The sequence below is a fragment of the Plutella xylostella genome, chromosome 9, assembly GCF_932276165.1.
Source record: "Plutella xylostella chromosome 9, ilPluXylo3.1, whole genome shotgun sequence".
NCBI classification, from domain to species: domain Eukaryota; kingdom Metazoa; phylum Arthropoda; class Insecta; order Lepidoptera; family Plutellidae; genus Plutella; species Plutella xylostella.
In genome coordinates this window covers 3,319,897-3,337,260 of record NC_063989.1, presented here as the reverse complement: position 1 = coordinate 3,337,260, position 17,364 = coordinate 3,319,897, and the positions used below count along the sequence as shown (strand labels likewise).

Sequence of the window (17,364 nt, the reverse complement as noted above, 5' to 3'; positions counted from 1 at the left end):
GCGTTACGTACGATGCTGAAAGTTGGACGCTAACCTAAATGAATGTAAATGTTAGACCATCGTTCTGAAGGAACACATCGTTAGGAAACTTGCATTTCTAGATTTAGCACATCTATACTAGATAAGTGAACTCAGCAACCCTCAGTGAACCAGCGTAGCAGGCAGTTCAGCACACGTTCAGCAGCTTAGCCTTGTGGTAACAGCCCCACAGATAATAGAATATGATAAAATACCATTAACATAAGACGTGGCAATATTGTAGCCATACCGTCCCGTCAACAGAAGGCGAGAGTGTTTGTTTACGTTATGTTGTTGGAACCGTTTTAATAACGGATTAAAACTCCTCTGAATTTTTCGTAGCGGATTGACGAGATCTGTACCTGAACATCTGTGCCGGTTCGCACTCACGCGTGCTATCATTTACGTGTTTTGTTTATTTTATTTTTATAAATCTCTCGGTACGTGTTGTAAAAATTCAATCAAATGTTCCCGGAAGCGGCGGAGGTACTGCAGGTTGTAAAAATATACCTAGGCACAGTGTGGTTCAAACATCTTGGTAGTTCTGAAGTTGGCAGCGAATGCGCTTTTGTACCTAAAAAACCGCCTATTCATTGTCTCAAAGATTGACAGTAGGTTAGTTTGACAAAGCACAAAAATGTACAGTTCTCCCATATTAATAATGCGCATGCAAATCTTCGCAAACTGTCGTATTCCCGGAAACACCCGAATCATTGAATCGTAAGAGCACTTGCGTTTTGATCCTTGTTCGAAAGAAATAGTAGTCAATATCATGTGACACATAATCGAAAACAATTTGGGCGGTCGGTGGCTGTCACCGATCAGTCAAGGGTCTCAAGGTCAAGATCAGTATTACTTTTGTGGAATTATAAAGAGCTGCAATTACACATCGTTCTTGTTATTTTTTCAAATGTGAATTTAATTTCAACTTTAATTATTTTTGACGATGCCATATTATGAGGCACATTTAAGAATAAAATATACGTCACATTGATAGACTTCACTTTGCCAATAAAGCCACACCCAAAAGACCAAGTTTGTAATTGTAATATTATTGTGAATGATCAGCGCTGTAAATACTTTTGAACTGAGATTTTAATTTAAACATTTTTATTAATGTGAAATAATCAGTGCTGTAAATACTTTTGAACTAAGATTTAAATTTTTTAATGTAAACCTGTGTTTGAAATCCATTTCTCCTTATAATATACTTAAACCTTGTGTTATTCAAACCTTCTTTCATCCATCTTTACATCAGCTTTCAGTAAGACACTTGAAAAGTACCTACTGTAACATTTTCGAAGTAAATTTTAATATTATGGAATATTATGAATTATCGAATCAAATTTCGTTACTGATAAATTAATTATCTCTTTTAGCACCAATTACATAATTCTACTAAAATTTCATGAAGAAAATGCACTTAACCACTCTAAATACATAATAGTTTTCTAACGCTCGGGAATACGACCGTTGCCGAACAATGACGAAGATTTCTATGTGCATTATCAATTTTGGGGAACTGTAATCACAGCCAACTTCAGGAACTATCAAGTTAATTGGACCGAACTGCACTGTCTCAAGTTGGTCATGTATACACGTCACAAGTTGGTTGTTTCATGTTTTGATGGTAAAAGTATTTTGTGATTCGCATCGTTTTCCATTTGGATTACATATTTTTGCCTGTTCTTGCTTTCCACACAGCTTTTTGTCCTCCTACTTTTGGAAATTAGCGAAAAAAGAAATGTTTCTCCATTGTATAAGAACTAAATAATTTCTTTTATTTTCATATATTCTTGATTAAATGTGGATCATATTAAATATTAATATTATGCCAATATTTCATTTATGAATACGAAATACGAAACATAGATATTTTTAATATTATCTCAAAGTCATCTAAGAACAAATAAAGGACAGAGGTTAATACTGACAGTAAATACTCATTTAATTTTGCTCGCGAGTCAACAGGGAGGCAGCAAATGCCATGGGGCAGGCAAATATGCTGAGGTCCGTTTGCCCGGGCCTTTAAAACTCATTCAAACAGTTAGCTCTGTATTTTGCTCGTCAATAAACGAATAATTAGAAATAACGCGCTTTTCGAAAATATTTAACGAGGGTCAAATTGTAGATTTTGTAAATAAAGTGTCCAAACGAAAGGAACCCCCGCGTTTTTGATAAACCTCAGCGGCCTGTCTGACTCGCTTGTCCAAAAAGATTGACATGGTGTACTAATGAAAAAAATCAGACGTCGCAATCCATGGTAAGCTTAGCAGGGGTGAAACGGCTAATACATTCTACGGCAAGGAGGCATCTGAAACATGTAACATTATACAGAAAATAATGAAACAAATAGTATAACTTATTTTTAAGTCATATAGCTTTTAAATTAAACGCAGCAATGTTTAACTTGAATACAAAAGAGTATTTTTTTGTCTAGACTTGTATTTACAATTAAACGAATTTTTACAACTTTGGAAATAAAATAGAAAGAATAGTATAACTATTTAGTTACTCGGCTATAAAAAACCCTACGTATACCTACAGTCACTTTTATTTGCCAACAAAAAATAAAACTGTGTAAGCATCCATTAATTACGCTCGAAATTGCGGATTCTAGACGTTCACAAAGTAATGTTTCGGGAGGGTGTCTAAAGTTACATCACTTGCACCTGCGTTATTAGTACTGTTACAGACCTATAGTTCAGGTATGTATACCTGTACCAATAAAAATAGGAACGGCGCAGCGAACTCGTAGAAACAAAATTAATTAGCCGCCGTAGATACTGTAGAGAGAAACGGGGACGAACTGAGAGTAGGATGAGGCCTTAAGCCGCTTAGGTGACGAACTTTACCAAAAGTGACACGAAAAGGCACCGCGGAAGAGGCAAAAAGCCAACATAGAAAAAAAGGAAGTAGAGATTAATCCGTGAATGAGTGATATCCAGGGCATTGTTGTTTTTAGCTTTTGTGAAAGGTGTTTGCTCTGTGAGGCGCCCCTTTACATGCCTTTGTCTGCTTCTCGTCGTCTAAATGTGACTTTTAGGCTGCCTCTTTTCTTCATATATCATTCTTAGGCTACACGTCCACTAAAGTAGCTGGAGAGTATGATGATAGATTATAATAATGATTCTAGTAGCGATTGTAACTAGCGTACAAACCATAGCAGCTTTAGGCAACATAATCCTGTACGATAATCTCCGGTCGGGTTTGTCGGGTTCATATAGGTAAAATAGAATTAGTTTATGTACATGACCCGAGTTCCGGAGTCTATAACAGAGAAGAACATGTAGCATGGTTGGAAAGCTATTTTGGTAGAGCTAGAGCCCTATAATATAATTATAAATTTTTTATAAAATATTTATCATCATCATCATTCCGACCCATCACGTCCCCACTGCTGGGGCACGGGTCTCCTTCCAATGAAGGAAGGGTTTTAGGCCTAGTCCACCACGCTGGCCTAGTGTGGGTTGGTGGACCATATATTTCATGTCTAACAAAATTTGTGCCTTGTAAGTGACGAAATTAAATTAAAAATAAAAGTATTATTATCAAAGCTTTTCAGTTCGGTGGACAGCCAGCGTAAGAATGATGTATAAAGAACAGTCACAGCATCATCCTCATTTGCTCGGAGCCATTTTATTGCGTCACCTACTTTTTTTGAATACCTAGGTGTTTATTTCACTGCCTTGTTGTGGGAAATGTATTGAATACATTACAGGTTATAAGTATTACGGTAGCAATATTTATTGTGCGAACTTAAAAATAAACAAACCATAAATTAGAACGAACACTTTTGTTTTTTTCAATATAAGTATATGAGAAATAAATATAGATTAGACTTAGAACTTTTCAAATTGTAAAATGAATAAGTAGGTACCTATACAAGTTTTTTTGACCAAGGGTAAATCAATTAAGTGTACTGAATATTGAATATGCAACATTATTATACTTAAAACGCCTCACAATAATACGCCAGAATTCTTCGATAATTAACTGGCGAATATCACGGAAAATAAAAAAAACCGAAGAATTGAAAACGAAATTACACGCGAACAATTAAATACAGTTATTGTACCATCTGATTGCTACAGTTTTAATTACGAGCTTCGGGCTCGCCTCATACTGCGTGAGTGTGTGCCGAGCTGGCAGTTATTATTCCACAATTTCCACAAATTTTACTTAAAGCAAGTTATTTGTACTGTGTAGCTTTAATCATTCAGAAGAGGGCCATTTAGACATTAAATAATTTACATTTTACTAGTTGGAGATCTGTTTTAAGACCCTAAGGTCTCGGATTCAATTTAGTTATGTGCTGGGATATATCATTTGCACTTTTGGATATGATAATCGTAATTATACAATACAGAGTGTTGCAAAAGGATATAGTAAGCCGATAGAGAGTGACTCATGGGATCATTCTGAACATCGCTATGAGAAAAGTGTTATTGCTACTCTAATATACCTACATCCACTAGCAACCTTTTCAGCTTTTTGTGATTTTCCTCGTCATATTGCGAAGGTGAAGGCCATAATTCTAGTTTAGTGGCGGCACCCAAAGCAGCCCTAGATTTAATTAAGTGAAGGGTCACCGGTCCTTCAGATGCCATCTGTTGTTAATTTAATAAATTCACACTTTCTCCACCTTATTTCGGCATCTTGCAAAAGCTGTTTGCTTATCATTCGATGTGTTTGACTTCAGATTTTCAGATAGTCAGCTAAAACTTTGACAAAAAGTTCAATTATTTTTTGTTAACTGTACCTTTATTGTAATTGTATCAAAGACACCAATTATATCACATTGTAACTGATTTCAACAACGAAGATATCTTGCTCAAGAGCGGGCGCTTGCCAATTCAAAGCCCGCTTCTACCAACACTTTGTAATTTACGACTTAATTTAAACTTTAAAGTTTCCTTTCTCCCGCATATTATACAAGCGGTAATAGTTAATATTCTTTGCCATAAGCCCCAAAGTTGAACGAATGAAAGTTGAGCCGTTTCTGCGATTCCCATTTTGATTGTACACTTGCTGAAAATTAAGGATGGATAATAAATGAATATGCTAGTAGTTTAGTCATGGTTTACACAGCAGTGCTCCGCAGCAATTATTTCGTAAGATAGAGTGACCCTAGGATAGCAATGTAAATTGATGGGTATGAAAAATAAACTTGTTTGTTACTTCCGTAGACGCATGAAATATTTTCATAAATTACCTTTTTATTTTGATGTTATGTTAACAAAGGCAAATAATTTTCCCATTGGTCAGTTACTCTGTCCAAAAGAAAATAAATAAAAAGAATATTTCATTGTTGCCAGTGACAAAAACCTTACATGTATACTTAGTTTAAAAATATTAGGTAGGTTTGCAATAGAATAAAATTCACAAGCATACTAAATCTCCTACATATATGTAGGTACAATATCGGTCTTTAAAAGTTTAATTGTAAGTACATTTCGAAATAGGTTCATTTCCAAAGCGGGACTCGTGACTTTTGTAAGAGTTTGTTTGTTAGCAATTATAAACAGTTTCAGTTTGTACTTTTCATTACGGGGCATTTAAACTTTGGAAACAAATCGTCTGCTTGATTGGCATTGAGAATGAGAACTCCTTTCGGAAAGTTTTAAAACATTCCCAGTTTCTAAACAGGCCATGAGTACAGAAGGTGTACAGTCAGCTGCATAAATAGCTATACACTTTTGTACCTTATCTAACTCACAAACTGACAATTCATTCATTCAAACTTTGACAGTTTCTTAATAAGGTAGTATGACATGGTAAAAAAAGTGTATAACGACTAATGCAGCTGACCGTACACAAGCACAAGCAATAATGAACCTTATTCCAATGAGTTACAAGATTTGATACCAATATTCCATAGCAGGATATGATACCAATAGATGGCGCTGGCCTTTTGTGTCACTTTGATTTTCAAACACGGCTGTCATCACGTAGAGTCAACAAAGATTCGAATCCGAATTTCATTCACAGATCTCCGATGTTTGAAAATTGAATCAAAAATGTAAACTTTCGCACGTTTTTTTTTACTTTTTTGTAATTTTATGATGAATTGATAGGTAATACTAATACGAGTAAAAGGTATATTTGTTTTCACTAAATTGCTCTGAAACTAGAGACAGAGTCAATGTACCTTCATTAATTGTTCCCATTAATCTTCTATTCAAAAATATTCCCTTAATTAGTAACATTAATCGTTAAATTTATGGCATCTTCACCGCGAATCCAGGTCAAAGATTAAGGAATTTGGTGTTATTATAAACGGAATGACTATTTTACGATCCATTTACGACATGGAGCTTTTGGATCTGATTTGATTGGATGCAGTATTTTGTTATTCATAGTTCTGCACTTTTATTTATAACCACAAAGTATATTCTAGTTCTAGTTTAAAATCATGACAATGGTGACGATGACTAATTATCACGATCTGACTAATTATCAAAAAATGAGAATGTATTTTTACAATACAAAATGTTTTTTGCTTACAGGTTTTTATTGATTGTATAAATTAAAAAAAAAAAAAACACGCACTCACGAATCGTACTAATGTACTCCCTTGCGGGGTAGGCAGAGGTGCATTGCTGCACCCACTGCGACCGAATGGCGTAGTGGTTAGTGACCCTGACTACTGAGCCGATGGTCCCGGGTTCGATTCCCGGCTGGGGCAGATATTTGTTCTCGGGTCTTGGATGTGCCCGTAAAATGGCAATAGGCCCGCCCCCTATTACATTGGGACTAACATAACACTAATGCACCTCTGCCTGTATAAACTACTTAAGAAAGTACCTACTTTTATGCTATCGCCAAAAAATATTTCTAAATTGACTTTTCAAAAAACCAAGAAAAAACCAAACCTATAAAAAAATTCCACTAATATCCCGGTCAACTACCTACTGGTTGATGACATTTGTATAGTCCTCATTATCAATGAATGGAGCAAGGCTTTTATTAATTAAACAGCTTTTACGCGACTAGAGATAAAAAATACATTTAAAAGTAAAACGAATCTTATTCGGTAAGAGGCAATTTATGAAAAATGCGAGAACTTGCCAACTTACGCCAAGCGTGTAAACAATTCGTCCAATTGATATGACACTGACATAAAATGAACATTATTCTGGTGGCTCCGAGAGGGGTGACGTCAGAGTGTTACAGCAGTAACGATAGTAGAATAGCCCTCCTGAGTCTCGCTCATGAAACGTATCCAAATTGAATTCCAAAAACGACACAGCGAATAAAATGTAAAATAAAATGATGAAATGTAATATAAAGGATTCCCTCCATTTTCAGGCACCTACACGTATAATTTTGTTAGGGTAGAGCTAAAATACTGAATAAAATTGTAAATGTTCGTATCCATTTCATCAAGATAAATCTACCTATACTTAAATTTATATAACACTACGTAGGTTTACAATCGGAATTGTCGGAATTCGCCCCCAGTGCACTAAATAAGTTTATATATTCTATATAATTACGGGCTGATGATGATAATTATGAAATAAGTTTGATCCTAAAAGTCGTATGTGAAAGACAGAGGATTGAAGAATTCTTAATCAATCGAGCTTCTGTGTTCATAAGTATCGATCAATCACTCTTCAGCTATCATCTATTTTCACATGTGTGATCAAACTGGGGGTGTGTACCAATATGATTTGTTTGACTTTACTGAATATATACATTTTAAATTGTACTTCAGAAATTCAGGACCATTTTACGGATGTTTTTAATTTGTATAAAACTTAATAATTATACTCTAGGTTCTAAGTACCTAGTTATTTCTGTGTCTATGTATAAATCATAAATAAACTTAGTAAAGAGAATGAGATACAAATCGATATACATAATTGTAGCAGATGTCTGGGATATCGCAGACTTATCTTACTACTTACTACAAAAACCCCCAATGGTTCAGAGTGTCCTTTATAATCCGACGCAGTTTATTCCAGTTAACTTGTGATCGACGTTTACTCAATTTCCTTCTCTGCGGCGAGCTATGGAGCTATGAATAGAAAGTCTATTTCATTTTCGTTAGGCTTTTGCGGACTTCTGATTTTTTATTAAAAACCAGGCTTTGCTACGAGATTGCACGGAGATTTCCGCTTTGCTTTTATACGTAGTGAGTGCTTAGAATATACTCCTCTTTGTCAACGTCCAACAGGTAGCGACGGATGAATTGAAAATTTACGGAGAGTTATTTTAAATGAAAAGCTTTGCCGATAAAAAACAAACATACCTACTCTAAAGTTTATTTAAATGTATCCATGTTAAAACATGAGTTCTATGTTATTAAAACACTTAATGTGCCAATTTCTCCATTGTCGGTTATCTAACCGACAGGCATTGATTTATAAATTAAACGTCATCTCCATATGAAATTCATGGCAGATGTGTCAAAAGTTAACCACGACTCCCTGGTTATGCTCTAACCGAGAATGGAGAAATTGGCACAGAATAACTAATAAAAAAAACAAAAACACGCACTCACGCCTTGTACTAATGTACTCACTTGCGGGGTAGGCAGAAGTGCAGAATAACTAAAAACTGACTAATAAAATAAAAATCTATGTGTGGTAGGGTTTCGTTCCCGTGTTCCCGGGAATTCCCGTTCCCGGGAATTCCCGGGAAATTCGTCATTCCCGAACCCGGGAAAAAAATTAGAATTCCCGGGTATTCCCGGGTTTTGTTTTTCATCGATTCTATGCTATATTTTCATCTTTATTTATCTGTTTCTCCTACCTATAACCAAAAAAAAGATCGGCAGGCTTGTTGTCAACGATCAGAAACTCGGTTTTGTTGTAAATTATTGGAAAATCATGCGTTTTATTGTTTTCGCGCACCTGCATTGCAAACATAAATGACTCATCTACATAACTTTGTTTCACCTCTTCCTGATTCAATGCTATATTTTCAACTTTATTTAACTGTTGGTCCTACCGCCAACCTAAAACCAAACAATTGATCGGCTTTTACCTTCCACCAAAGAGTATGTAAAAGCTAGCGCTAGTGTGACGCCTGTCATATTTTGATTTTATTGCCCATTGAGATGATGGAAAAAGTTCTGAGATGCGGGTATTTCCCCGTTTAGTGTCTGCGTTTATTTTTATAAAATTACTAACGCATAGAAAAAAATCTCAGTTTTTTTAAGATGATACGGAGGGTTATTCCTATCATCAGAAAAAATATGAGCGTTTTTGATTTTTTTCGGACATAGCCAATCTTATTGTGATGTTGAAAAAAGATTTCGATCTGTATTAAGCATCTGGAAAACGGACCCCAAATTTGGAAATGCTTTAAAATGCCCATCATGTTGATTTAGACCATCATGTCTAAATCAACTGAAGCTGAACCATCATTTTCCGTGTCCGGGAATTACGCAACCAAAATAAGAAGTAGGTTAAGCCAAAAATCGTTGAATGCATTAGTTTTTCTAAAAAATTACTTCAAGCTTAATTTTGTATTTTAATTATATGTCATAATAATATTATTTTCAGACTGTTAATTATAATACTTTTGTTATTGATTAATTGACAATTATTAAGAAAAACAAATGATTTTGCATGTACCTAAAACAAATTATAATTTTGGTTGTTAATTTATCTGTTGTTTTTTCTACCTATACTAATAAAAGTATATTTGATTTAATTGTAAATTTTAAAATTGATTTTAATTTACTTTTAATACCCGAAAATAGCAAAAACAAGCATTTGAAATAAATTCCCGTTTCCCGGGAATTCCCGGGAAATCTTTAAAAAAATTCCCGTTTCCCGGGAACAGAAAAAGGTCGGGAAAAACGAAACCCTAATGTGTGGAATGGATGCTAAAATATTTTTTTCTGTAAGTACGCTGCCACGAACGGGTTTAATAAGCCTCCCGAAAAGTCTTGAATAATCCGATGAACTCTATTCAGCAAAATCCGACTCGAATGTCGATTAACCGCAGCATAAAATGCGGGGCCAGTCAAAGGCTATAAAATGCTAACGCCGTAGCCGCAATCCACTATACAGAGCGACAATCATGTTAAACCTATATGTACCTAGATATAGCGGTATAAAAATCTCGTCTTCGACAACGTTACAGTCTAGAATATAATATACATTTAAAAGATGTGTCTCATCAGTCATATACTATTTACTGCAGTTTTTCCTACAACGAAAAATCCAAGATCGTCGAAAAACAAGTCTAAAAAGAACAACAGAGACCTGTATCTAGAACCTAAGAAGCTGCGGTAGAATGAACATCAGATCCTTGTACCGAGCAGAAGAATGATGCCGACCTCCGATAGGAGATGGTACCCAAAAAGAGATGTGTCTCAGCACTCTAAAGCTATAATAAAGAATAACACATAAATTAACAAAAACAAAAGATGCCAAATATAGCTATAAAGACAGGATCGTCGGGACAATGGCTGCCCAATAGAATTTCGGGTAGTCAATACATCAATCTGTCCGGCGTAGGACACTTCCTTTCTATGTACATATGATCGGAGCGTTGATGGATTGTTGAGTACGCAGCTATCTAGAGGCCTACTCTTGCTTTCGAAACATGTAGCTTCGGAGAGCTTTTATGCAATCGATACGGTTGATGCAACGAGATAGAGTCGTGGATAGTATAATAGCGATCCGAAAATTCGATTTCTTCAAGCAAAAGTAGGGCCTACTGGGCGTGTGCTTCAGTGACAGCCTCGGTAAACTAGCCCCGGCAGCTCAGAATAATCACGGTCTCACGCGTTTGCCCGGCCGGCGTTCAACGACTCAAACTATCAATTTGATCTTGAAAAATCACAATATCGACAGTATTGATTTACTCTGCAGGGTGTTAGAATGGGTGTACACTGTACAAGCCAACGTGGTCATCTCGAGCTTCTACCGTGGAATTTCCGGCATGGATAAGAGAGTTTTAACGACAATTTTTTTTCTGTCGTCCAATCGTTATGTAATTGTAAGTAGGCTTATATTTCTTCCAACGACTTCCTACGATATACCTTCTCTGATTTTTTAAGTCATTCACAAAGATCTTGAGTAGTTAAGATGAATTATATAAATTCACAGTTGCCAAACAAACACACTTCGCCTTTGACCAGACCTTTCTATTGATCCTATTTGAAAGTTAATAAAAGTAACCATGAAAGGTAAAGTAGTTCAGTAAAATGAGGTATTGTCATGTGATTGATTTAGGTAATTTCCGGAATGTTTTCGCCACCTGAAACAGTAGTAGATCAAATATTTGGTGTATAAAAATCAATTATCCTTTAATTGACCTGTGTTGAGCCGTCGTCGGTGGGCACAGCCGGAAAGCAAGGTTGGGCTCCAGTCAATCAATACAAGTACCTATATTAGTCGGTATAGCTACACTTACTAGTGTAGGTATACAGCTGTTGCAAAAATTGTGTTAGCCAGAACGAGTCATAAAAATCGTAATTGTAGCTGTATGATTCTAATTCATGTTAAAACAATGATTCTACACCCCATAAAAAGTCAGGTAGCCGAAAATGTTACAGATAACAAGAGAAGTAGAGGTATTAAAAATATTCAAATCGCAGAACACACATCCAAATTCATGAAACCAATTTAAAAATCGAAAGTTTATTTTGAGTACACGCCATGCGCCGTAATAATTATTGGGGATCTAATAACAATGCTTAAGACCTATGTAGAAGTAGAGGTATAATAATAATGTAGGTACTCATCTACATCAAGATTCCTTGGAGATTCATGAATCACGAAGTCGTTTCCCTAACTTGTTTTACAATGCAGATTTAAGCTTCTCTATTATTATGTAAATGGCGAGTGCCTTTATTTGTTTATAGTTTCCTTTTCCTTGAGTTTTTTAATTCAGTGATTCTGTGTTTGACCCACTGATTGGAGAAGGTTTGTTTTAATTAATAACGCTTTTTCTCTTTCTATTTTTAGAATTGTTGTTAATGAAGTTTGAAATAGAAGTAAATCTTATAGTATTAAGATATTAAGAAATGTACAGTTACTGTCCCTATGGGACTGTGTATGTTTTTGCTGTATGTGCGTGGAATCTATAAAAATCGGTGATAGTGAAAAGTTTCATTTTAAACATAATAACTACATTTCAACAGTATATTTTCCGAAAGAAACTATAAAATATAATAATTTTCCACGTTAAAAGTTCCAAATGATAGCTGAAAGTCCGAGCAAAAAGTGAATTTTGTCACATAATGAAGCGGTTAATTACTTACGATTAGACAGCTTCGTTTTTCACGTTTAATTTGACGACACGAGAACAACTCGCACATGAGGTCATTTCACAAAATAAATAAGGCTCACATTTAAATTGCCGGTGGCCTAACCCTAATATTGCTTGCGTAGTGCCCTGTGTGCGCACGGCGCGACCCAGCGTGTCAATTAGCTCAACTAAGTGTTTATTAACACTGGACATTTATTGGGCGGTATTGAAAATGAAACGTTAGGTTTACAGGTTTACATTACAGTTTACGGATATACCTAGTTATAGTTGTAAATTTCTAACATATTGGCATCATCATCATTGAAATCACAATCATCATACCTACCTACATGAAGAAATTTGTACTTTGAAATTAAGTTTTTGTCAAACTCAAGCTACATTACTTAAAACACATGCCTTATAACATACCGCCATTTCATAGTCGCTGCACAATTTCCTATATTGAACATACACATATTTAATAAGAAAATTGTAGAGTCTAGCGTGTAATAGCCGGATATGTCTATTCGTTCATCTCGTTTTATTGCTATAAAATATTTGAGAGCAGTTTAAACAATTGATAGCCTATTTCAAAGGTCAGCAGGGGATTTTATCAATGATAAAGCTACAGGCAGTTCAATGAACCCTACATGCGGAATTAGCTTCACGATTTTGTTATAATATACATACATTACTCGTAGTAATAGCATAATTATGTACATTATACCTAGTTATGAATCAGGTTTCTTTCACCTTCGTTGTGTACAAATTCAAAACTTAGTCATATTTTTATAATAAGGGAGAATTTAGGACGATTGCTAAATGAAAAAAATCATTAAGAAATAGAATCTTAGCAAATTTATTAAAATACCACAAAAATAGAATTAGAACAAACCTCCACTGAGTGAAAGCAAACTAACATTTCAAAATAATAAAAAAAACCGTGTCTCAGTTATGTCCCAAATAAAGCTCTGTAGGTTATGCCCATAAAGAAGTCAACAGTTCTATCAATAGGAGTGACAATAATCGGAATAGACAACATACCAACAGCAGTCGTAATAGTCTGCTGCATCTTAGTGCCTTTGTGACTTGTGTTGTTCAAAGCGCGGAACGTGTAGAAGACGATTCTGTTGATCGCGAGCCCCGGGATGACGAGGGAGGCGAGTCCTTGCCAGATGAGGGCGTCGCCGGTAGCCGCGATGACCTTCCAGAGTCTTCCATCGTTCCTCATCATGAGGATGGTCTTGTGAGCGGTGTCGCACATGACGTACCCGGCGGTGGCGGTATGCAAGCCGCGGTAGATGTTGCCCGGGATGTGAGACCGGAGTAGGCCCCCGATCTCGCGTCCGTAGCCGAAATACCGGATGCTGGTGTCCCGGAACAAGTCTCGCCCCATGCTGGATTGTTTCGGCTATAGAAATACTTGAGTTTGTTGCGGTGGTTTTACTGAATGAAAACTGTTTTGAAAACTTGTTATCTCAATGTTGTTTAGAATTTTGAATACTCTGAGCTTGAAAAGATACAGCTGTGAATAGAAATAGGAAGTTTATTTCGTTTATATAATTTGGTATTGTATATCTGAATAAAATGTACCTACCTATTCTGAATAAAATTGTTTAGATAAAATGACATTCGTTTTTGGTGGTTTTTGGTGTCACCATAGAGTTCTTTGGCTATGCCTAGGTGTCACGGTTGACATACGAGTATTATTGCCAGTAACTAAATTTATTTTCTTATATTGGTTGTTGTAGGTCTATGGACAAAATATATCTGAAATCGAAGAATATTCTTATGAATATTATAAAATTTACCTGTAATAATCGTGCTTTTTCATAGTATAATATTATAGTTAGCAGTACAAATTATTTCAATATAATATTATACATAGGTACACAGTTTACCTTCAGATCATTCCACAAGATTTAATGAGAGTTTATTCGATGAGATGGGTATATTGGTCCCACATTGGTCCCAAAGCCGGGGCCAGCCGAAGTCCCAACACAGCAGTGATTTCGATCAATTAAATCCTTGGAGTTTAATCCGTTCGAAGTAGTTTAGCAGTAATTGATTAATCGAGTAGAGTTTTAACACATTAGATATAAGTAGTTAAAAAGTAACCTGGTTACTAATGGCATTATTAGATTATTACAAATGACCTTTTATTGACTCGTGTGTCTGTGAGCTGCAAAACATCCTAAAGTTACTGTGTAGAGCTTTTAATTTCATCAAAAGTGGAAAAAACTTGTTAACCTTTCAACGCATCTCCTTTGAGTTACCAAGGGTTAGACCCAGGTTAGACCACTTCCAGTATACTTTCATAAACTCATTCACCTCTTGATGCATACATTACCCTTGTCTTAACTAACTTCGGGATGCAGCGAAAGTTCAGTGATACCTAGTTTGCTGAAAGGCTAAAGTCTAATCTAGATAAGACTAGACAGTCTGAAGGATTCTGGGTAAAATCCGTAAGCTATTTAGTGCAAAGAAACCGATGAGCCGGGTAATCTAACGTATTGGCAATGGAATACGGGATGGAATTTGGAATCACTGAGACCTTTTCGTGAATCATTTGCTTTCGATACGCTTCTCGTCTTATTATTCTCGGACTGCTTGGCTTAAATTGTTAAACTAATTCGCTTATATACTTTTTATTTTAACTGAAATAAGTACATAAAACCAGTGAGGTAAGACGAGTGATTGGATTTTGTTTTCCCGTTTTCCCGTGGGATACCAGATTTTTATTATTTCATAACTTCTGACATAAAAAACAAATTCCACAATGCAATGGTCGCGAAAACTTTTGTAGTTTGTGGACACCAGCTATAGCCAATAAAGTTGTTCAATGAAAAGCTCGTTTCAATTGCTAGTTAATTACAATGAACTTGTCAAGTGCCCACTAAAACTCCCCCTCATCACGTTGAGCCGACGTATGTAGCGTGACAAGCGAAAATAAAATTTCTCCTTACAAAGATTAAATTACGGTTATAGACGCAAATTGGATACGACATCCTTTTGACGTGGGTTGTGAGAATTCACCTAATAAAGATAACAGGGCCCTTTGTCAGCTATTCGTTAGTTTAGAGTAGTTTAGACGCTAGGCAACTAAGCTAAAGTGGCAGTCTGGTTATATCTGCTGAAGAACCGATGACCGTTAGAGCATGACGAGTTCTCGAGTGGAGACTACGAACAGGCTCGTAGCTTGAGTCCACTGAAGCGACTACATTAGAGAGTGGTAGCTGGTAGTGGTTTGATGACGAAGTCTGGCTCAGGAGAGACGTGACGTTCCTGGCTCCCGCGTCTGAAAATAAAAATATCGATATATTGACATGGCAACTAGAACGTCACTGATAAAAAATCATTCTGTATAAACAAAATTGCACATGCAGCTAAATGCAGCGAGAATACATTAAATTTTACTATAATATGGTTTTTACTGCACGCTGCTCATGCTCCGAGGCGATAAGTTTTTATCCAATCCACAGTTAATAATAAAAACCTAGATTTTAGTGCAAGCATAAAATAAGCCATCAAATAAGTTTCCGGTTTTATCAAACACGTAATAAATATTATGCCTTACTTGCCACGTTTTACTTGCAATATTCCACATTTTATTTATTGCACAGTAGTTGAAAAATTCTAAGCTTATTTAAAGTTCTTAAATTTCTAAGCTAAAGCAAAAGGTTCTTAGTAGAATTTATGAATGTTATGTTGAATAAATAAAACGTTTTATTTCAAAGATAAATAAATGCGTTCAATACTTATGTATTCGATACATTACCTACTCGTACACACAAGCTTTAGGTGATTCGGGTACTTTTCCCAACGTCTTGATTCCACTCAAAATATCGACCGACGGAAGATCCAATCCAAAACATCGGTTTGGATTTGAAATTTATAAACAAATTTTACGATCACTCAGAGCGCAACTCTATCAAGGCTAGCTGAGATATTTGTTTATACATATGAAATGTGGGTTAAATAAAACTTCACACGGTTTTATATTTTATTGGATTCAGATGTAACGGATGTATCGTAACTATTTTTATTATAACTGTTACTTACTGACTACTGTGATCGTTTTTCTTACAGGTGCTATTTGGACTTCCTATCTTCTTCTTATAATGCCTCTCCATCATTAGAGGTTGGCAGTCAGGACTTCCTATGCATCAATAAATAAACTCTATACACGATGACAAGACTGTATTTTATATGTTGTTGAATAAGAACTTAAGTATTATTCTTATTCATTTTTAAACCAACAACATTAAGATAAATCTCAGTAAGTATAATATTGTCCTCGTGTAAAAGAGAATGGCCAAATCTGACCCGCTTTGCAGCTAAACAAACCTATTTTTTTCAGTAATAAGGGTGTTTTAAATGAGGTTGAGTGATAAACACTTTAAAAAAATACTTAGCTTGGGGTAAACATCTACTAAAGTACAAAGACTTAATCTTTCAGCACCTATATCTTCGTTCTCCCATGCCTCATAATATTAAAGGTTACACCAGGATATACTGTACTCATGGGCTAAACATCAGTATATGTTTCATCAATGGCTGGTCTGGCGGGTCATGACGCCATAGAGATTTGGCCATCCTCCTCTTAGTAGGTATACTTGTTTTATATGCAAACTCATATACTATCTCTTGTACAGACAACCACGCAAGCAAGATTAATTAATTTAATAACAAAACATAATTTAGAGTGAGTTAAGTACTCTGTGTGTTTTCAGGAGGGCCACTCTATATGACCAGCAAATTTGTTTCAGAGCGCTGTTGGAAGAGTACGACTCTATCCCGTTGTATAAAACGTGCCGATTGCACGACAATTAACTCTCTGTCATAATTTTTTTTGTCAGTATAGAGTAACCCTCCTATTATTATTAACCGATAACTTTCTCACAACATTCCTTATGAAGATTAATTTTAAGATGCGTTCGGAATAATAAACAAATAATTGAATACTGTAATTTATAAAGGGGTCAAGGGTAAATCGGTAGGCATTATACACATGAATATGATTTATAATCATGAATAGCGCCCAATTAAAGTAGAGATCTCGGGATTTTTTGCGTAATGCGTAAAAAAGGACCTACGTCAAAAACTTATTTAATTAAAGGACGCTTGATT

At 35.5% G+C, this 17,364-nt stretch overlaps 2 protein-coding genes across 4 annotated transcripts in view; one reads left to right on the top strand and one right to left on the bottom strand.

Moving 5' to 3' along the window:
- The window catches only part of LOC105398778 (tachykinin-like peptides receptor 99D), an 80,560-nt gene that overhangs the window by 2,380 nt on the left and 60,816 nt on the right, over positions 1-17,364 (top strand). The gene's annotated exons all lie outside the window — the stretch shown is intronic.
- LOC105397361 (mitochondrial fission process protein 1) lies at positions 13,070-13,878 on the bottom strand. Its single transcript, XM_038116097.2, has 2 exons — positions 13,832-13,878; positions 13,070-13,759 (listed from the first exon to the last, which is right to left on the bottom strand). Exon 2 carries the CDS (start codon positions 13,628-13,630, stop codon positions 13,187-13,189), a length of 444 nt encoding a protein of 147 aa, XP_037972025.1. The 5' UTR covers positions 13,631-13,759; positions 13,832-13,878; the 3' UTR covers positions 13,070-13,186.